The sequence below is a fragment of the Sus scrofa genome, chromosome 5 (genome assembly GCF_054392235.1).
Source record: "Sus scrofa isolate SSC_HxYL_T2T_F1_AM1 chromosome 5, Sscrofa_HxYL_maternal_Yorkshire_Landrace_v2.0, whole genome shotgun sequence".
In the NCBI taxonomy this organism is placed as follows: domain Eukaryota; kingdom Metazoa; phylum Chordata; class Mammalia; order Artiodactyla; family Suidae; genus Sus; species Sus scrofa.
Window position 1 is genome coordinate 87,578,618 of NC_139387.1, and position 21,482 is coordinate 87,600,099.

The window sequence follows — 21,482 nt, forward strand, 5'->3', positions numbered from 1 at the left end:
ATAAAGAAAGGGAGGAGTTAAACACAGGCCAGTTTACTCCTTTTTTTTTTTTTTTAGCATAAAAGAGTTTTTTAAAAGTTTGATAACGATCGAAATTCATGTGATAAAAAGATCTTAATGGGCCAACTTTTTTAGGGCTTTCTATGTGCATTTACTTTAAATGACTTCCAAACCATCCTAAGAAGGAGGTTAGGAAGGTCCCCATTATAAAGGTAAGGAAACGATCAGAGAGGTGAATTTGGCCAGGGCCACTGAAGCCAGTAAGTGGGGGAGCTGGAATTCAAATCAGGTTGTCTGATCCCATTGTGGCATTGCTATTTATTTCTCTTGGAATATCTGGAGGCTTTCATTGGTCTTTGCTTCCTTATTTGCTCGGGAAATGTGAAAATATGCGGAGAAACAGTAGGAGCTTTATAAATAAAACATGGCTATATATTTTTAAAAGATTAAAGCTGGAAAGTTTAATGTGGCACCGGGCCACTTGTTTAGTGGAAGTAAAGGGAACGATTCCCGGCTCTGGTTGCAAAAATCCTGCCCCCTTTGTAGTGTGTGGTGTCTGGCTCACCGCCCATCTGTGAGAGTCACAGCCGAGGGAAGTCCTACACAGACGCAGTCAGGGAAAGACAGGCAGAGAGCCTGGTTGCGCGGAGGCAAGAAGGGGCCATGGATTCTGGCAGCTCAAATATCATCTGGTTGGGAAAAGCCACATGGCATGTCGCAAATACTGTGCGGGTGGGGCATATGCAACATTTTAAGCTGGGGTGAAGGCTGGCTGGACTGAGCAGGTTGTTAAACCTAAAGCAGAGGATTGTATCTTTAGGTGAAATCTGAAAAAACGAACGGGGAGCTCGGTGACCGAGAGGGAGCGTTGTGCATGTGGCAAACTTAACAGGGGCACAAGGCGAACAGCTGGCGCTGAAAGCATACCAGGAGGTAATCGCCGTTCAGATCCACCCTGTAGCTCGAGTGTCGCCTGGCCGGCAGCTTTTGCCCTTGGTTTCCCCTTCTTAAAACTCGAGGCGCAGGCAGGCTGCACTTTGGCGGGTGAGACACTTCCACGTGCGCCAGGGGAGGGGATGGAAAAGAGAGGGAGAGCTGAGAAATCATGCGCAAGACGTGGGGAAAATACCGCGGAAAGCCCGCACTGACCTTAGCACCGAGCCCCAGCCCTAGTCCCTGCCGAGGAAAAAAGCCACCCGCGGGCTCCGCTCGCGCCGCAGGACCGACTCGCGGCGGCCTGCAGCGGGCTCTGCGGGCTGCTCAGCGCACGGGGCGGGGCTGGGGGCGGGGCCGTGCCGGGGCGGGGCCGCGCCGGGCGGGCGCGCGGGAGCTGCGGAGGGAGGGTGTCGCGCCGAGGGAAGCGGCCCGCGGCGGAGGGAGGGAAGGCCGAGTCCTGGAAGCGGAGCTCCGCGCTGGGACTGGTTCCTTCGCAGCCATTTTCTGTCCAACCAAACAGCCGATTGGAGACGGGAGCCAACCAGGGCTGCATTGGAGGTTTGTGTCTCGCTTCGGCCAATGATCGCTCCTAAACCGACTCCACTTTAGCTCGAATGAAATGTCCGTCTCCTCCCGGCGCCGTCCCCGCCGCCAACGCCGCCGCGGCCGGGGGCACTTGGCTCACTCCCGCCTGCCCGCCCTCCCGCCCGGGCCGGGGCCGGGGCCGGGCCGGCGCCTGCGAGGCCTCCCCCGCTGCGGGCCCGGCTGGGAAGCGGGCGCTGGGCCGCGGCGCGGCTCTTTGTGCGCCCGGCCGAGGAGCGGCGGGACGCGGGCCAGGCCGCCTCCTGCTCGCCGCCGCCGACCTCCGGGCCCGAGGCCGAGGAGGGGGCGCCGGGGCACCGTCGGGCCCCGCTCTCGGTGGCGTCCGGGCCGGCTCCATTTTGTGTGGCGAGCCGGCTGGGGGCGGGAGGATGCAGCCTGGACCCCCGGCCCCGATCCTCCTCCTCCGCCGCGCGGGGGCTCCCGGGGAGCGCCCCTCTTCCGCCCGCCACTCCGCGGGGGCATGGCAGGGCCGGGCCGCTTTGTCTGCCCCGGCACCCCGGGCGCCGCGCGGCGGGCGGGCGTTAGGCGCGGGCCCCGGGCCTGAGCCGGCCGAGTAGGGGGGATGCCTGCCCGGGGTGTCCGCGCCGCCCAGGCGGGACCGACAGGTCGGCCGGGCGGACGGTGGGACCCGGGCCAGCCCGCGCACCTTCGTGGGGAGGAAGCGAGGTCCCCGGGAGGAAGGAGTGGATTTGGTTTCCCCGCAGTCTGGTTTACGCGTATAGAATGCAGCCATCTGGCGGCTTGCGGTCCCTGGACTTGCCCCGAAGGTGGGAAGGAAGCCTTCCGGATTGGACTAAGGTTTTAATCTTCGGTGGGAGGCGGGGAGGATATACCGGGCCTCAGGAGTAGTCTTGGAGAACAAAGAATTAGAAGAGCACCTACAAGACGAAATCTCGCCCAGAGTACTCTAAAAGATGGTTTAAGCAAGGTTAAGTAGCATATGACCTTTTAAAAAATAGCATCCCAGCCTGCATGGACTGCACGGTTCCGTGCCACGAGTCACTGGGGTGGTTTCGGCTCTCTTGTATGGAGACAAGTCAGAAATACAAAGTGATGAGGTGAACTGATCAATGTAAGTGGCATTAACAAATAGGGGGTTTTATTAGTAAAGTTTAACCAAAATTCCTTAAGAGGCAATTATTCCGTTCTCACTCTGCTCCCGTAGTTCAATTTAAGGCTTATATTGGTGCAAAACTCTGGTTGTTGATGCCAAAGAATGGAGGGTGGAGGAAGGGTCTGCTGCTTTTCTTGGATACAGATTTCTTTAAACATTAAACATATGTATGCATTGCCTTGAGCTTTCACATATATCATAACCTGCCTGTAAGAAAATATATACCATGTGAGGTGATAGTGTTTCTCTTTAATATATTGAATCTAAACATATACTGACTCAACTATTTGGGTGAGTGATTGTGGTGAGGTGTGGCACCACCCCAACCCCCAGCAAAAATACATAAATATAGACAGCTCCTGTATTTTAAGTGTTCTGAGGATCTCTCTCCTCCCCCCACGGCACCTTTAAAAAATGACACTTCTAGCTACGAGGAAGGAATTTTCTGGGCAGCTTTGGGGTTAGAGTGAAGATGATATTTGGAAAGAAATTAGAAATTGCTTTTGGGATTACAGAACAGTAGACAATGTCAGCCAGTCTTTGCTGCATGGACCCTTGTAGTAGCATTTGAAAATTCAATTTGGTGGTTAGAGTTTTTTCTGTTTGCTAGATTTCATGCTTGAATGCATATCAGTATTTTGTCTTCTTTTAAAAATTAGCACAGAAAGGATATGTCTTTGTCTCCCCCCCCTTTTTTTCCCTTGAAAAAAGGGGAAGAGCAAATGAGAATGGAAATTGTAACATCGTAATTGATGCCAATTTATTCAACTATTTATGCCTTACAGTGAGAATGAAGTGCTATTGAGATGCAATTTTAGTCCCAAATGGTGATGCTTTAAAATAATACAGGTCTTAATTGACTGTATTCTCTTTCTCTGGATGTTCTCTGGGCAACATGTATCTTCTTCCCGCTATAATCTGAGATATTTAATTGGAAAGCATTATATCCTGAGATAAACTTGTCTTCCCTTTTGAGCTTTTGAACCCTAAATCTCACTCTAAAACATAAGGAAAGCCATCAGTAAAAATTAAGTTGATAAGTGGGATATTTGTGTCTTGGGTGTTGATATGTAATTTTTGGCCTCTTGCGTATTATATAATTTGGTGTGTTGTGATGAATATTTATGATGAACATGACTAAATATAGGGCTTTGTTGGAAAAGCCGTACTTCCCCCAATAGCATGAACTTTTATAAGTCCTCCAAAATACGTCTCCCAATTTAACAAACATTTATTGGGTGCTTGCTTTTTGAACCATTTTAGAGCCATGCAGTTCATTAAATAAGAATAGTAGGTAAAATTATACATGCCTTTTTAAATTTTACTAGGAAGAATGCCTTTGGGCTATAGTTTTACACTACTGATAGATGTTTGTCTTCTAGGTTGAAATTGGCAAAGATCAGACACCTTTTTAGACAGGTGTTCTGGAGTAGCACTGACAACACGGTTCACCCAGTATTTCATGACAGTAAGTATGTTTTACTATTCTGGTTATTAATTAGATTTGAATAGTAATTAGCTGGAAACAAAATTAGACCTGATTTAGATCAGAGATTCCTGATAGGATGAATGCCTTGCAAGGCCAGACAGTAGCTCTCCTCATTCATTTTGCTTCCGTTTTTTTAGTGACTTGCATGTATTAAGTGTTTCCTTTGGGCCTCTAAGTGTTGTCGAGGCTACAGGGTGAAAGGCTGTCACAGCGCTCGAGAGGCTGTCTGTTTAACCGGGAGGACTTTAGTCAAATTGAATACTTAGAGGAGAGTCATGTGTGGAATAGGAAATGCTAGCTCTAAGGGTAGCACAAATGAAAATAAGAGAGGTGTGGTAGGCCTGGGTAGTTGGGAATGTCATGGAGGGAGCCTTTAGGGCTTGAACTGAGCCTTGACGCATGAGTAGGAATGGACAGGTAAGGGCATCACCAAAAGCAAAAGCCTGAACGCAGGGGTGAGTGCCTTAGGTTTAGTGATTGGGAAATAGATCTGCATGGTCCAGGTGGGGATTTAACAAGATAATCTAGTGAAGAGCTACCACTTGGCCTGTCTGGATACCTAGTTCTGGATCTGCTACCACATCTGTGATATGAGGCATGTCACAACTTCCTTGAGCCATGATTGCCTTACTCCTAAAACAAAAGAACTGTACCTAGTGATCCCTAAATAAAGCACATTCTAGCACAAAGATTTTTTATCAACTCTGAAGATTGAGTTGCAAACTAATTTAGTTAAAGTGAAATAGGGGGATCACTCATGTAAAGCCATGAAAACTAGGTTTGGATTTGATGCAGAAGACTTTTAGAACCATTTTGGGTTCAAAAGCTATGGAAGCAATATTTCAATGAGAATAGTCTTAAAATAGTATGTATTCAGGTAGGTTGGGTCGTAATCCAGTGGAAAAAGGCAAGGAAGGGCATATCCAGAAAACATTTTAAAAGAGGCACAGATTAGGTAGAGCTTGGAAGAAATGGAAGAACCCAAGTTGTCACTGGTATAATTAGCCCGGATGAGTGGAGAGATGGCATTATTCTTAATAAGATTGCAGTAGTTGAAAAGGAGCTCTCATCCATTGCCTCCTTGCAGGTGATGGAGAAGGTGAATTTATTTTCCAACATCTTAAGTTTGCAGTAATGAGATATCAGGCAGGCATGGCTTGCTTGAGTGGCAGTCACAGTATGGTTGTGGATGTAGGTTTTATGAGCATAGAAGTGATATTTAATGAGTTTATTAAGAAAGTAAGGGAAGAGGTCCCTGCCGTGTAGCACTGGGAATTGTATCTAGTCACTTAGGATGGAGCACGATAATGTGAGAAAAAATCCATACATGTATGTGTAACTGGGTCACCATGCTGTATGGTAGAAAATTGACAGAACACTGTAAACCAGCTATAATGAAAAAAATAAAAATCATTATATAAAAATTAAATAGATGCAAATTAAAAAAAAGGGAAAAAAGAGAAAATGATTGTTGGATAAAATGATTGGAGATAAAAAGGAAAGAATAAACTAGACAAGAATATTGCTTTGGAAATCAAGGGAGAATTCCAAGCATAAATGTGGGGTCAGCAATGGCCAGCACTACACAGAACAGTCAAGCAGGATGAAGGCAAGATCATTGGCAACTTTTGAGAGCAATTTCACCATCATGTTGGGGTGGAAAACCGCGTGTCATGGTTTTAAGCCGGAATGAAGAGGTGTGTGAGCATGGTCAGGGTGAGAACGACAGCACGACAGGGTGTGGAGCGAAACGAAGGCATATGTATACTCTACACCTTAAGTATATGGTCAGTATATACTCCTGTGTGTACCCTGAGGGAGACTAAGCATGTTTGAGGAGGATTGAAGAAGCTGGTATTAGAGGTAAGGAAGCTTTGTATCATTTCATGCCCTCAAAGAGATAAGGGATTGAGCCAGAGAACAGGTGAATACAGCAACTTCTCTTCTCCTAGCAACTTCATTTTAAAAATGGGGAAGTGGAAACACAAAAAGGACCCTAAGTGAAGACACGCAGTGGAGAGCCTAGCTTCAGATCCCAGTCTGTCCTAAGAGCAAGTGCTCCTAGTGACTGCCTCAGGCTGACCTGAAACCAGGTGTGTTTCTTACCATTTCACAAATATTGTCCTTGCTTGACAAGGCATCTTTAAGTGTTTTCAATATATAAGCACTAGACTAAGAATTTAGAGGTGACAAATTAAAGATTTAGGCTCAGGTAGTGCCCATCGTGGCACAGTGGAAAGGAATCCAGCTAGGAACCAAGGGGTTTTGGGTTCGATCCCTGGCCTCGCTTGGTGGGTTAAGGATCCAGCATTGCTGTGAGCTGTGGTGTAGGTCGCAGGTGTGGCTAGGATCTCGCATTACTGTGGCTGTGGCTAGGCCAGCAGCTGTAGCTCTGATTGGACCCCTGGCCTGGGAACCTCCATATGCCACGAGCACGGCCCTTAAAATAAATAAATAAATAAATAAATAAATTAATTAATTAGTTAATTAATAAAAAGGATTTTGGCTTAAGGACTCTTTGAAAAACTACCAGGAACAAATACTACCAAGTACTTGGCATCTGAGACTCTGGACTTCAGTCCCATCTGGGGTGTGACCTTTGGCAAGTCATTAGCCTGATATAACCTCACTTTTCCCACCTGCTTCATGGGGTCATGAACATTGCATGACAGTTAGGAAGTGTCCAGAAAATGTTAAACATATTAAAGAGGGTACTGTTTATTGCATTCGTGCAACAGATTATTCATACAGTTATAATACTGCTACATCAAAAATTATAGAATAAAATATATTAGCCAGCTGGTCATTTATTCCACATAATATTTTAGAGGACAGTATTATCAGTTCAACTAACTTTTTAGAATAGCCAATAAAATTAATTTAATGGGATTTAACTACTCTGTCCTTGGAGCTAATGATTCATCATTTTACCCATTCTCATCATTATCCTACATGCACTTCCCTCTTTGTTGTCTGGATGGAGTCCAACACTTTAGCTTCTCTGTTCTTAAACCAGACCTGTAAGTATCACAACTGGACATATTGGTTCCACTAAACATTCCTGGTCACCAGCCTCAGCTAGGCTCTTTGCAGCACCCAGCACTCCTGTTCCCTTCCTTTTGCACTCTCTGTGGAGAGCCATCTGTCTGCCCAGCTGTAAGAATCCCGGCAGTATCCTTGGTTCTTCCCCCAGCTCTCTGAATTCAGTCAGTCACCAAGTCTGTGGACTGAACCAGTGAAAAGTCTCTGTAGTCTCTGCTTTTCCTGGTCTCCAGTGCTCTTGTCCTGGACCAGATACTGGGAGTGTTCATCATCTTGTGTGAGCTCCTGCCCTACGCAGAGCATCATGGTCCTCACTGGTCTTTTGCTCCCAGTCTTGCTCTCCTCCAGGTCCTTTTTCACACTGGAGTCTAGCCAGAGTGATCTTTTAAAAAAGAAATCTGATTGGCACTCTTCCACTAAAACTCTTCTTTGATTTACTTTTGTCTACCAGGCACTGCTTGGCCCAGCCTCTACTTCCCTCATTCCAGTCCACTAGCACTCTTTCTCTGTTTCCTTTGCCTGGAACATTCTTTTCCCTTCTTTCTTTGCCTGATGGCTATTCATCTTTAATTTTCAGTTTAAAGTGATTTCCTTAAGACAGCCTTCCTGGACTCTTTAGTGAGGTTCCTTATGGAATAAATTCCCAAAGCATATAACAAAACATCTTTGTTTTCCTTAGCAGTTGGCACTAGTCATTAGTTAATTATTTGTAATTATTTAATAGCTGTATGTAACATTTGCTGTATATAACAATGCTATTGTATCATGCTAGGTCTTTACATCTAAGTCCTCTGCTCACCCATCTTACCAGTAAGTAGCAGGTGATCTGATTCCAGAACCTATGCCTTGGAAATAAGAATAGGCTGCACTCTGTACCCCTCCCTCCCCCACCCCCCAGTGTATGTAACATTCGTCTTCTCTGCAAGTGGAGGACAGAGACCTTGTCTTTGCTGTTGACCTGTGATGTTAGCACATAGCACAAACCTAATAAATAGGAAGTGCTTACTCAGTATTTGTTGACTGGTTTACTTACAATCTGCAATCTATTTCACAATTTTTTATAGGAAGTTTTAGACCTAGAAAAAAACCTTTGGGATGTATCCAGCAAATTCACCCCCCCCCATTTCTTAAATATATAGGAGAGTGGCTAGTATATCGTAAGCATCAAAGATGAGGCTAATTTGTTGAATGGAAGTTTCTAAGAGTCTTAAGGGTTTGAGGATGGAAATACTAATATTTCGCTTGCAGAGCAAAGTCAGAAAGATCTCAGGAGGACAGGGGAACATTGAGGTTTAAAGATGAGGCAGGATTTTAATGGTAGAGAGGAAGACAGACAGTGTGGTGAGAGGACAGAAGCTAAAACTTGCTGAACCAAAGGCACACAGAGCTAAGTAGATGATGTGCAGCTTTTCTTCAGAGGAGCGGGGGGGGGCGCTCTGGCATCTCCTGGGGATACTGTGTGCCAATCACCGTTCTTAGCAGGTTTCTAGTCTTTTTTTTTCTTTTCTTTTTTTGGAGTATAGTTGACTTAGAGTGTTGCATTAGTTTTGGGATACAGCAGAGTGATCAGCTATATATATATATTCATTCTTTGGTTTCTGTCCTTTATTTAATTCCGACAACTTTATGAAATACTTTCAGAAGTATTTTTTAGAAAACTGAGGTTTAGAGGCTGTTAATCCCAATGATAATCTTGCTGCTAATTGCAGTACATGAGACGATTTAATCTTTTTTGTTTTTAATGCTGTTTTTTAGCCTTGAATGCCATAGGTGTAATTAGAGCAGGGACAGTGCCAGATCCTTAACCTGCTGAGCAATGAGGAACTCCCTTTTAATACTTATGAATACTTTTATAAATTAATCTCTCAGATCGTGGTGATTTGAACAATGTTCTGTTCATCAGAATTTTAAAAGACTCGGTCTACCCTGTGGACATTGGTTTAGTAAAAATTTCTGTTGTTGCCCCCACCCCCCCAACCAAAAAAATAAACCAGATTTGTTTCCAATGGTAGGCTCTTACACAGCCTTTGGCCCTGTCTCCTGTACCGTAATCTCCCCTTGGGCATTGTAAAAACTGGTCAATTCATAGCTGTCCTAATTGAGTGTCTTTCATGGCTAATAAAGCCATCATCATGTCTATTAAAGACCATGCTCCTACTGTCTTTTTAGCATTTTAGGACCAAAATAGTATCTTATATTTGGGCAGTGTTTCATCCTTATTTATATTAGCTGTTTCAGATGGGGAAGGCAAAATTGTTGTTTCCATTTTATGTACAAACATATTTAACCAGGAGGGATGCTTGTTTTCAGGGATCAATAGGAGGGTTCAAAATCAGAGCTCCTTGTATATAGTTTAGGTCCTCATAGAGGGCACTAAGAAGCATTAATAAATAGGTGCCTATACTTTCACAAATTATTTAAAATAGGTGAATTCTATTCTTTACCTCCTTAAAACAGTTACATAAATTATGGGAATGTATCTGTATTTACAGTTGAATTAGACACTATAGTCAACAGATGCATCAAAGAAAGGCCATGTTATTGAAGACTTGGGAGCTAGACTGGTATTTTAGTATTAGATAAAAATCCATCAGAGATGGAAGTGAAGACATGCTACGTAAGGACTCAAATACTGAGGTTAACATGAAGTTTGTGCTGGGCCCTAGACCTTAACAAACATTTAGAATCAAGTATCTTTTCATGATTTGAGCAGAAAGCATGTATAACACTTAATTTTGCTATGCTTTTCATTCAGATAATGCATCAAAATTTTTTCCACCCACAAATATTGGTGGGTTCCTTACTTGAAGTTTATTGATTCGAATGCAAAGCAGAAAGACTTCCAGGATTTTCCATGTCGGTGAAATGGAATAGAGATAGTTCAGGACTTACAGTTCACAGTTTTTTCCAGATTTTCTCTCTTAGAATTCATTTACCTCTGAGCAAGATCAAGTCAAGCAGTGTTGTTTTAGTTTAGGGTTTTTTTAAATTCTTTTGGCCATACCTGTGGCACACAGAAGTTCCTACACCACATTCTTTTAAAATAGTCATTTTAACATTTGTTTCTGTCTGTGATTATCATTTTCCTATCTTATATATAGATCTCCAATCTCCCTGATCCCTCATTTTCTTTTTTTCCTAAAGGAACCAAAAGTCTGGGGGTGATGGGAAGAGAAAATTAACCTCTGACTAGAATTAGAGGTGATGAACTTGTTCAAAGTGTGGTTATGCTTTTGGGTTGCGTGGGTACAAAACTGTGCCAGGAATCCATATGCTTCTTCTGCCAAACAAGAGTTTGAACCAGGACATTGTTTATTGTGGAACGTCTCTGAGGCAGCAAAGAAAGTTTGCAGCAGGAGCAAAAGAATTTGCATGGGAACATCAGGCTTTAGCAAGAGATCTGAAAGTGATGGATAGAGGTGACTTCCGGGTGACTAACTGCTGAGCTGATTTGCCTTTGCTTGTCATTCCAGGGTAGGTTGTAAGTCAGTGTTGCCTATATGTATTTGAGGATGATGCAATTGAAAAGAAAGGTGTGTGTTTTAGATTCGTTTCCTGTTGGTCTTAAGGCTTATGACTTGTAGAGGGTGGATAGAGGAATCTTGAATCATTGGCAAATTATCAAAAAGTTTCCAAATCAAGAAATGTAAATGTTTTCTTTTAGTAAGCTTAAGGCTGTGAAAACTGTAATTGATCCATCCTATGACAGTTTATGAGTACTGACTCTATTATGTAATTTTTAGACAAGTTTTATTGAAGAATATTGAAAAGCTTTTTTTTTCCCCTCATAGATGGACGGTGACAGTTCTACAACAGATGCTTCTCAACTCGGAATTTCTGCAGACTATATTGGAGGAAGTCATTATGTCATACAGCCTCATGATGGTAAGAAAGCCACAATTAAAACAGATTCACAAGTAGGAACAAATTAGACCAAGTGGACATTTTATTCATGTGATGTTCTAGGTTGCTTTTGTCTTTATAGGAAAAGTAATAATCTTGTATCACAGTAAAAAATATACTTTGCTATTTTTATTAGAAGTTGTCTTTAAAAGAATGATGGGTTCTAGAGAAGACGTCTATAAAAGTATGCCTTTTTAAAGCTGGTATAATTTCTTGAAAAGTTTATTACTGATTTCCTATCTAGCTGTTAATTATGGCAGATTCTTAAATCAATTGATATAGTAAGTTGAGTAGTTCTTTAGAGGGTGGGTTGCTGGCTATTGTAGTTCTAGCACTTATAAACAGACTTATTTTGGGTTTTTATTAAGTTTGAATCATGTCAAGTATTAGAATGGCAGTGTTATGTTGGCCTATCAGAAATAATTTGCTTTTGTGCCATTCTGATGTGTAAGATTAAAAAACTCTAAGATAGGGGTTCCCGCCGTGGCTCAGTGGCTAATGAATCCGACTAGGAACCATGAGGTTGTGGGTTCAATCCCTGGCCTTGCTCAGTGGATTAAGGATCCGGCGTTGCTGTGAGCTATGGTTTAGGTCGAAGATGCGGCTCAGATCCCGCGTTGCTCTGGCTCTGGCGTAGGCCAGCTGCTGTAGCTCTGATTAGACCTCTAGCCTGAGAACCTCCATATGTCGCAGGTGCGGCCCTAGAAAGGAAAACAAAAAACAAAAAAAAAAACTAAGATATATTTTTGTGGAAGGACATTAGGGGTGGGTGATTATTTACTTCATCCTAAAACATACTCAGACAAGATAATTTTGATAACATTTTAAACATATAAAAATGTAAATTGAATCAGCTTAAGTACCTTTCTTATTGAATACCTAATAAAGAGTGGGGAGTTTACTTATAAGATACTGCATTTAGTCATAAAAGGATGTTATTGATACTATGAAAGCCAGTTACATCTAAATTTATATCACTTTTTGTAAGAACATTGGAATACTGCTATAGCTTCATTCAAAAACTATAGGAGTTCCCGTCATGGCGCAGTGGTTAACGAATCCGACTAAGAACCATGAGGTTGCGGGTTCGATCCCTGGCCTTGCTCAGTGGGTTAGGGATCCAGTGTTGCCGTGAGCTGTGGTGTAGGTCGCAGATGTGGCTCGGATCTCATGTTGCTGTGGCCCTGGTGTAGGCCGGTGGCTGCAGCTCCAATTAGACCCCTAGCCTGGGAACCTCCATGTGCCGCCGGCATAGCCCTAAAAGACAAAAAAAAAAAAAAACCCCAAAGCTGTTACTACGTTAGTAATAATGTCGTTGGGTCAGTAATATTTAAGTCTAGTTTTTCCATTCTGTCTAAACTTAGCTTTGGATAAACATATACAACCTCTTAATTTAGCAGCATATACAGAGCCATCGGTCATGGTCTCTACATCTGAGTATGAACATCTCCTCTGTTAAAGGTGCTGAACACATCTGACAAATTATAAAATGTGTCAGAAACAAAAGACACAAGGAAGTGCTTGGGTATCTTGCCAAAGGAGAGATCACTTCTGAAGGTGCTGTGGAGATGTAGTTGAGCTTTACCGAGAAGGGGGAGGCAGGATTTAGTGGGCAGAGTTGCGGATAAAAGTATTCTAGGCGGTGGGTTTGAAATTAATGAGGAGGTTCACTTACGGCCTTGAGAAAACTGTGGAACGAACTGCTATCCGAATCCCTAAGAATGAGGAGGAAGTGAACCAGAATGTTTCTTAATTTAGGTTGTTTCAGGTAGTCTTCTCTATCTTGAAGTAAAAAGTATGAGAAGCTTTTAAACCTGTTATTTTTATTTAGATACTGAGGACAGCATGAATGATCATGAAGACACAAATGGTTCAAAAGAAAGTTTTAGAGAACAAGATATATATCTTCCAATTGCAAATGTTGCAAGGATAATGAAAAATGCCATACCTCAAACGGGAAAGGTAATGCCGAGGAGAAGTTTCACTAGCTTGTTTTTCTCAGGGGTGGGGCGGGGAGGGGAGGGGTAAAACTGCATGAACACGTGGTTCATGAATATAGTGAGCTCTTGATGTCAGTCATTCAGCCTTTCAGCAAAACGCCTATTTCCGTTCTAGTTCAGTTTCGTTAGTTACTAAGCGGTGCTCCAGTTGCAGTTCTCTCAAGTCCTCAAGTGCTGGAAGCATTTTTTTTTTAATTTTTAAAATTATAATTGATTTACAATGTGCCAATTTCTGCTGTACAGCAGAGTGATTTAGTCATACATATATATATACATTCCCTTCCTCATATTCCGTCATGTTCATCCCAAGAGACTGGATATAGTGCCCTGTGTTGTATAGTAGGACGTCATTGCTTATCCAAGGAAGCATTTTGAACAGAATTAAGAATCAACTTAGGGAGTTCCCGTCGTGGCGCAGTGGTTAACGAATCCGACTAGGAACCATGAGGTTGCGGGTTCGGTCCCTGCCCTTGCTCAGTGGGTTAACGATCCGGCGTTGCCGTGAGCTGTGGTGTAGGTTGCAGACGCGGCTCGGATCCCGCGTTGCTGTGGCTCTGGCGTAGGCCGGTGGCTACAGCTCCAATTAGACCCCTAGCCTGGGAACCTCCATATGCTGCGGGAGCGGCCCAAGAAATAGCAACAACAACAACAACAAAAGACAAAAGACAAAAAAAAAAAAAAAAAAAGAATCAACTTAAAAATAGGTGCATTGTCAGAACCATCAGGTTTGGACAGGTTTTGCAGCAAAATTGGGTCATATTGGATTGATATGGATGCAGTTAAGATTTCTCCCCAAGTTCTTATATTTGGAGACTTTATACACATTTATAAATGTCTTTTATATATATATATATATATATGCACACACACACATATATATATATATTTTTTTTTTTTCCACACCTGTGGCAAGTGGAAGTTCCTAGACCAAGGACTGAACCCACACCACAGCAGTGACCTGAGCACTTGCAGTGACAACACTAGATCCTTAATCTGCTGCACCAGGAGAACTCCAATATTAACATATATTTAAATTCAACAGGCATGTTTTTGTTTTTGTTTTTTTTCTTTTTCTTTTTTCTTTTTTGGCTGCCCTGTGGCATATGGAGTTCCCGAGTCAGGGGTCAGATCCAAGCTGCAGTTGTGACTTATGCTACAGTTGTGACAATGCCAATCCCTTTAACCCACTGTGCCAATTGTGGGTTCATACCTGCCAGTTGGTGCTGCAGAGATGCTGCCGATTCCATTGTACCACTCTGATGGCAAGATTTTTTTTTTAAAAGTAGTTTTGTGAAACAAGCCGCTGTATAAACAGTTACTTCTGATAGTTTTTAAAAACTCATTGTCACTCTACTTATCCCTTGGTCTGAACTAAAATCCACACTTTTTATATTGTTTTGTATTGCAATAATAAGCTTTTCTCTCATGGTAGCTTAGAAAATACTTATGAAATTATTAAAACTTACAAAGAAATACATTACTAAAATACATCACTAAGCCTACAAGTTCCAATTTGACATTCTCCCTGTGTTTCTTTGTTTTTAGGGCTGCACCTGCAGCATATGGAAGTTGCTAGGCTAGGGGTCAAGTCAGAGTTGCAGCTGCCAACCCTCACCAGTCGCACCAATGCTACATCCGAGCTGCATCTGTGAGCTTGCAGCAGTACCGGATCCTTAACCCACTGAGCGAGGCCAGGGATCAAACACGCATCTTCATGGATACTAGTCAGGTTCTTAACTCACTGAGCCACAATGGGAACTCCCCTCCCTATGTTTTAAGGGGGGAAAAGTGCAATTGCCGATATTGCTTATTAGGCTAGGCCTGCACTGCCCAGTACAGTGGCTGCTAGCCATATGTGGTTCCTGAGCTCTTGAAATACTGGCCAATTTGAATTGAGATGTGCTGTAAATATAAAATGCCATTAAGTTCCTATGGTAGCTCAGCGGTAGTGAGCCCTACTAGTATCCCTGAGGATGTGGGTTCAATCCCTGGCCTCGCTTTAATCCCTGGCCTCACTCGGTGGGTTAAGGATCTGGCATTGCCAAGAGCTATGGTATAGGTTGCAGATGTGTCTTGGATCCCACATTCCTGTGGCTGTGGTGTAGGCTGGCAGCTGTAGGTGAGTCAACCCCTACCCTGGGAATTTTCATATGCCATGGGTATGACCCTCAAAAGCAAAAAAAAAAAAAAAAAAAGCTAAGCCCTCAAACCCCCCAGATTTTGAAGGCCTAGTATGAAAAAAAGAATGAAAATATCTCAATTTTTAAATGTTTGATCTTATTGAAGTGTAGTTGATTTACAGTATATAAAATCTCAGTTTTAAAATTGATTCTCTGTTTAAAATGGTAATATTTTGGATTTATTAAGTTAAAGTATATTATTAAAATTTATTTCATGTGTTTCTTTTTTTTAATGTAGCTGCTAGAAAAATCTAATGTTATGTATACAGCTCTCATTATATTATGGTGCTTGACTTCATTTAGGCAACTCTTGTTGCTTTTCTCTAGGATGTAAATAGGTACTGTAGACAGTCTCTTTCAGCAAGGATGTTGTTTTTGTTAGAAGTGGCTTTGGAATTGCATGATTTAACCTGTTAGCGTTTCAGTTTCAAACCCCAAACCTCCAAGAGAAGAGTTATTTTTGTAATGAAATGGCAGGGGTGTGCTTTTTTTGGTAGGCTTTTTTATAAACTCAAAACCTATACTTGATACTTTGTATCTTCATTAATAAAAATGTCACCAGATGTCATTATTTCACTCCCTTGGAAGTCTTACATGAATTCAGTGTTTAGTTTTAAAAGTTTTTCCAGTGTCTTCATTGGTGGAAATCCCAGGGCCAAGAAGTCTAGCCCACAGTATACTCCAGACATGACAGAACTGCTTTTCTTGGGGCACTTGGTTATTAAGAATTTTCATCTTTAAGGGGTGGTAAGACCATCCAGTGGTTGCTTTTATACCTAAATTTTGTCTGTTTTCTGTGGATAGTTGTCAAGGCTTCTCATTTCTATTTGAGCTTTTAGTCTCACTCTGAGGCTTGGAATTGTGATAGCACACACTGTGTCAATGTTATTAGCGTATATTTTAAAGATTAAAATAAGTTAATGGTCATAAACTGAAATTTCTCTTCTTCTGAATAGCTCTTTACTTTTGCAAGTTATTAGGAAGGTGATGGTTATATTCCCTGCAAACATGCCTATGATTTTTTCCCTTCAGATTGCAAAAGATGCCAAAGAATGTGTTCAAGAGTGTGTGAGTGAGTTCATCAGCTTTATCACATCTGAAGCAAGTGAGAGATGCCATCAAGAGAAACGGAAGACAATCAATGGGGAAGATATTCTCTTCGCCATGTCTACTCTGGGCTTTGACAGTTATGTAGAACCTCTGAAGTTGTACCTTCAGAAGTTCAGAGAGGTCAGTAAAGTGTCTTCCATTATGCTTTTTAGAAAATAAGATACACTATCCACTTTAACTTTTTAAATGTAATATTCATTTCTCTTTGTTTAATCACTAATGACAGCATAGTTACGAAATGATTAAGACCATGGACTCTGGATTCAGAGTACCTGAGTGCTAAACCCTGTGACCCTAGACAGGCTGCTTAAGTATCTTAGACCTTGGTTTCCTGGTGAGGCTAATAACACTCTACTTAACAGAGTTACTGAGAGGACTAAGTAAAATAACTCATGTACAGCACCTAGCTTTGCATGTAGTGAGTGATCAGTAATGTTAGCATGTGCCGTTTTGGTTGTGAATTTACAAGAGGTAGCATCTCAAAGCTTGGGCCTTTTTAGATAAAAAAGGAATTGAAGCTGTGTCTTTTTCGTATTGTTGATTGAATTCTTCTACATTTCCTCTTTGGTTTTTCTTTGCCTGTGGTCTGAATTTTGTGAAAATGAATTGACATCAGCATATTTATTTCCACACTTCAACTTAGGTGTCAGATTCACACTGCTTTCAAACTATTTCCTCAATATCTTTAGTGTTAGAATCCCATTAAATTAGTGATATCTGCACAGAATGAATGATTAAAGTAGGAGGAGCACGTGTAAATTCTCTCAGAACTTTTCTAAATTTTCAGCATCATTAGCACCTTGGAGTGGACAGAAACTTAGAGGTCTTTGATCCAAACTGTAATTTTGATTTAGGAACTTTAAACTCCAAATTGGTTGCTACAGTACTGCCCAGTTGGCCAAGAGCTGTGTATATAGTTAAATCATAACTTGGATCATTTGTAGTAGATTTATAAATTGAATATTTATAGTATTTGGTAGACTACTTCATCTGTAAGTAGACTTCTGTTTTCCTTTTGATGTAGTGTGGAATTAGAATAATTTACTTTTACTCATAAGTGTTTTTAGATTTTCTAAGTTATTATCAACACGGTCTTATGATTATTACTGCTTATGTAAAAAGTTAGCATTTTGAAGGGCCTCTTCATATGTTGTTAACCAGAAGTGTTAATAAATACTCTGTATTTTGTAGTAAGAGCAGGTCTTAATTTTAGGAAGTAAGCAAGCATCTCATTTAGGAAACAGGTTTTGTTGTTGTTTTGAATACCAGTGATTACTTTTTTGATTTTCCTTCCTCAGGCTATGAAAGGAGAGAAGGGAATTGGTGGAGCAGTCACAGCTACAGATGGACTGAGTGAAGAGCTTACAGAAGAGGCATTTAGTAAGCAGTGTTATGTTACCTTTATGCAACTAAATTTGTTCTGTATTGCAAGTCAGGTAGATTGTTCGCAGTGATCAATACTATATACATGTATCTACTGGAACTTGTGGAACATTAGCACTGAATGTTTTGACATAACACTATTTTGAATTGTTCTTGCTAGTTCTTGTCCTTACATTTGAAGTCGGTGAGGCATATGCATGGAAATTTTAATTCTGCAGAGATTATAATTATTCACTGATAGTTCTGATTTCTGTAGTCCCTAGCTTTTGGCTTAGATGCACATGAGATAGGCCTATTGAGAATTATTGATTGTAATATAAAATCTTGTGATTTAAATAAATTTGAAGTGAAGGTTTCTTAAAAATTGTCTACTGGTAAAATAAAAGGTCTTTTGGGATTATATTATATAAAATTTATATGTTATATATATGTGTGTGTGTATATAGAAATATATTTTTTTATATTTATAAATATAAATAAATATATCTTTTGGTCTTTTTAGGGCTGCCCACGGCATATGGAGGTTCCCAGGCTAGGGGTCTAATTGGAGCTACAGCTGCCGGCCTACACCGCAGCAACGCTAGATCCAAGCTGTGTCTACGACATACACCACAGCTCACAGCAATGCCAGATCCTTAACCCAGTGAGCGAGGCCCCGGATCAGACCCGCAACCTCAGGGTTCCTAGTCGGATTTCCGCTGTGCCACGACGGGAACTTCCTATATATATTTTTTATATTTCTCATATTTAAGTTGTACGCTGCTTAGTTATGTAAGTGTTGCTCCTGGCCAAGCTTCACAGTGTAGGTCTACTTAGGAATCAGAAATTCCATCCAGTCTTTTCTGCACATGGGTGATTAGCTAAAGTATACTTTAGAGAAATGAAGATTCGAAAAATCGAAAAATGCTGTAGGAAAAAATGTGCTTTTTAGAGACAGGCCAAGAAAAGAGATGCAGTTCTTCTCCTGCTTTAATTTTTTTTTTTTTTTTTTTTTTTTTGTCCTTTAGCGAACCAGTTGCCAGCTGGCTTAATAACCGCAGATGGTCAGCAACAAAATGTCATGGTTTACACAACATCATATCAACAGGTACAGTATTTCCTTTGCATTTTAAGTTTTAAAAATTATACTCATTGATTTTTTAAAAAAAACTGGATAGTTAACTTCAACAGAATATTAGGAACCTGATAAAGAAGGTTGCTAAAAATTGTTTTCTCAGAGTATATAACTGTGTGTTTGTAGTGTTCTCTTACGGTTACAGGTACGTACGCAGATGCTCGTATAGTCCGCCCTCCACATCCACGGGTTCCACACCTGTGGATTCAAACAGCCCTGCTCATGTGGTATGTTCATGATCTGTGGTTGGTTGAGTCCTTGGATGTGGAATTTGTGGATGCTAACCTATGGATACTGAGGGCTAACGTTTAAGGGACTTGAGAGTCTGTACATTTGATATCCGCAGGGGCATTCTAGAACCAATCCTGTGTGGGTATTAAGGATAGATTTACAGAAAGATACATGGGAAATCATTAAAGTGGCTCCCTTACGTAGAGAGAATGGAGATTTGGAGTGGAAACTAGCCTTTTTTTTTTGTCTACTGTTTTTATTTTTTGAATGTTTGTAATATACGTGTGTTACTTTTCAACTATTTTTGTCTTTAATTTTACTCAATTTAAATTTTTAAATCTTAGATCTCTGGTGTTCAGCAAATTCAGTTTTCATGATCTGAAGAAATGACGGAGTGGAGAATGTAGAAAAGTGAAGGTGTATGATTCTGGAACAGAGACATTAGAAGGACATGACTGGTGAAAAGATGTCTCTTTGTATATTAAATAGCTGTAATGTAGCTTCCCAATGCTTGACTAATTGAGGTGTTAATTCTGACTTGAGAATCTTTTTCATGAATGATTTTAAAGAAAAATTTGAATTTTAAAGGTATTAAAATATTTTTGTTTTGTACGAGAGTTTGTTGCTCTGTATGACTCCTGTATGCATTGTATATTGCAATTTATTACTGTCAGAGATTTGTAGACAGTTTCTTATTTTCATATTGAATCATGTTACTTTTGTAATTCAAGTAAGCAGCTGGGTTAATTCATGTTTGCCCTTTTAATAAAATATAAGGGTAGAGTTCATTTTGAATGCAAGTTGCCTTTATTATAAATTTGAGTTTGTCTTAGTTACATAATATCTTGCATGATAACCTAGCTAGATTTTTAGCATTTACCATATTTATTAAAATTAATTTTTTGTAAAACATTCATAGTTTAAACAGCACCATTTTTTAAAAAATGTAACTGAAAAATTAAGTGTGAATGCAGAAGAAAACATTGTCTGCGCGATTCAACTTGGTGCCCGTTAACAGTGTTTACACTGTCCCTTGTGCCTGTTAAGATAGTTTGTTTATTGGCGCTTTTGTTAAGACTAGATTTGTTTTTGAGTTATGTTCGTATGTGTTGGAATCCATTTGAGTTTAATGTAGTCCTAGTGCTCTTGAAATGGTGCCCCTTTCATTTCGAATATGATTTTTCCAAAGCCTATCTTCCAATGCTATATAGTATCCTCTTCCAGAAGAGGGACTGTGTAGTCTGATAGTGAATGTCCTCGTTTTACCTGTTTAACTGAAATGTCGCGTTTCCTCTTATGCTGTGGGAACCAAGAAACGTCAGACGACATTGTGTGTGTACAGACCTTTTCTGCCTGGGTTGAGTGAATGAAATGCAGAGCAGAGTGAGTGCTGTGAATGGCGTGAAAGAGAAGTCACCAACTTCTCGTGTGCTGTCTTGATCTTTGCAATAAACTAAACTTAGATAATGTAATTTTGTATAATTTACTAGTATATACTTGGGTTGTTCCTTTTTTAAAGTGAGGATTTGTATTTTCCCACCTGTTCTTTTCGGTGATAATTAACGTCTATGTGTTTTTTGTTAAATCAGTTGCTCTTGTAGTTTGCCTAACAGGCACTTTGAGTGAATGTCACCTTGGAAGGACACTCAGATTTATAAGGGAGAAGCAATTTCCCAGATACAGGCTGGACAGAAACATTTACTCCGCTGGAAGGAGCTATTGGGGGCACAGCTGGGATCATCTGAAGTTAATCACTCCCTCACTACCTTCCCATTTAAAAAATAATTCATTACAGAAAATTCGAATAGGCAAAAAAGGGTGGTTAAGCAACCATCATCCTAATATGTTAAAATAAGCAGTGTTAATATTTTGGTAATTATCGTTTGTCCTTTTACTTTGCTAAATATGTATATTTTTATAAAAATGGGTTCATACTTGCATACTGTTTTGTAATCTGCTTTTTTCACTTAACAATATATTGTGACCATCTTTCCCAGGACATTATATAGTCTTCTACTTTTATTTGTTTATTATTCTGTTGTATGGCTGAAACATAATTTATTTAATCCTTTATTGAACATTTTAACTATATACATCTTTCACAGTTATAAACAACACTTCACTGAATCTTGTGTACATCCATGACTGTTTTCTTCAAATAAATTTTTTAAATTCTTGGTTTAACAGATATGCAAAATTTTAAGGCTTCTGACAAATACATACATGTATTTTTGAAATATCTTCCATTTGATAGAGGTGGTGTGCCATTATATAACTGATAAAAAGCACTTGGTCTTTGGTTATCAGATTCCCTAACATTTAAAGGTAGGGCTATGTTTCAGAATCAAGATAAAAATGGAATTACACAGCTTTAACA

The 21,482-nt window shown here is 40.7% G+C and overlaps 2 protein-coding genes across 9 annotated transcripts in view; one reads left to right on the forward strand and one right to left on the reverse strand.

The window, feature by feature from the left end:
* Positions 1-21,482, reverse strand: part of HCFC2 (host cell factor C2) — a 201,819-nt gene that overhangs the window by 124,501 nt on the left and 55,836 nt on the right. The window contains exon 10 of the transcript XR_014804173.1: positions 17,899-18,316. The gene's annotated coding sequence lies outside the window, so the exon portion shown is untranslated. The remainder of the gene's footprint in view (positions 1-17,898; positions 18,317-21,482) is intronic.
* Positions 1,373-21,289, forward strand: NFYB (nuclear transcription factor Y subunit beta). Of its 8 annotated transcripts, none has more exons than XM_005664187.4 (8): positions 1,373-1,494; positions 4,036-4,121; positions 10,976-11,069; positions 12,919-13,049; positions 16,300-16,497; positions 17,676-17,757; positions 18,768-18,847; positions 19,450-21,289. In XM_005664187.4, exons 2-8 carry the CDS (start codon positions 4,116-4,118, stop codon positions 19,480-19,482), a joined length of 624 nt encoding a protein of 207 aa, XP_005664244.1. In that variant the 5' UTR covers positions 1,373-1,494; positions 4,036-4,115; the 3' UTR covers positions 19,483-21,289.

Bases quoted from the DNA above. Each gene is read 5' to 3' on its own strand.
- NFYB (XM_005664187.4), top strand. The intron at 11,070-12,918 runs GTAAGAAAGCCA...ATTTTTATTTAG, and splicing joins TGTCATACAGCCTCATGATG to ATACTGAGGACAGCATGAAT. The intron at 17,758-18,767 runs GTAAGCAGTGTT...TTTGTCCTTTAG, and splicing joins GCTTACAGAAGAGGCATTTA to CGAACCAGTTGCCAGCTGGC.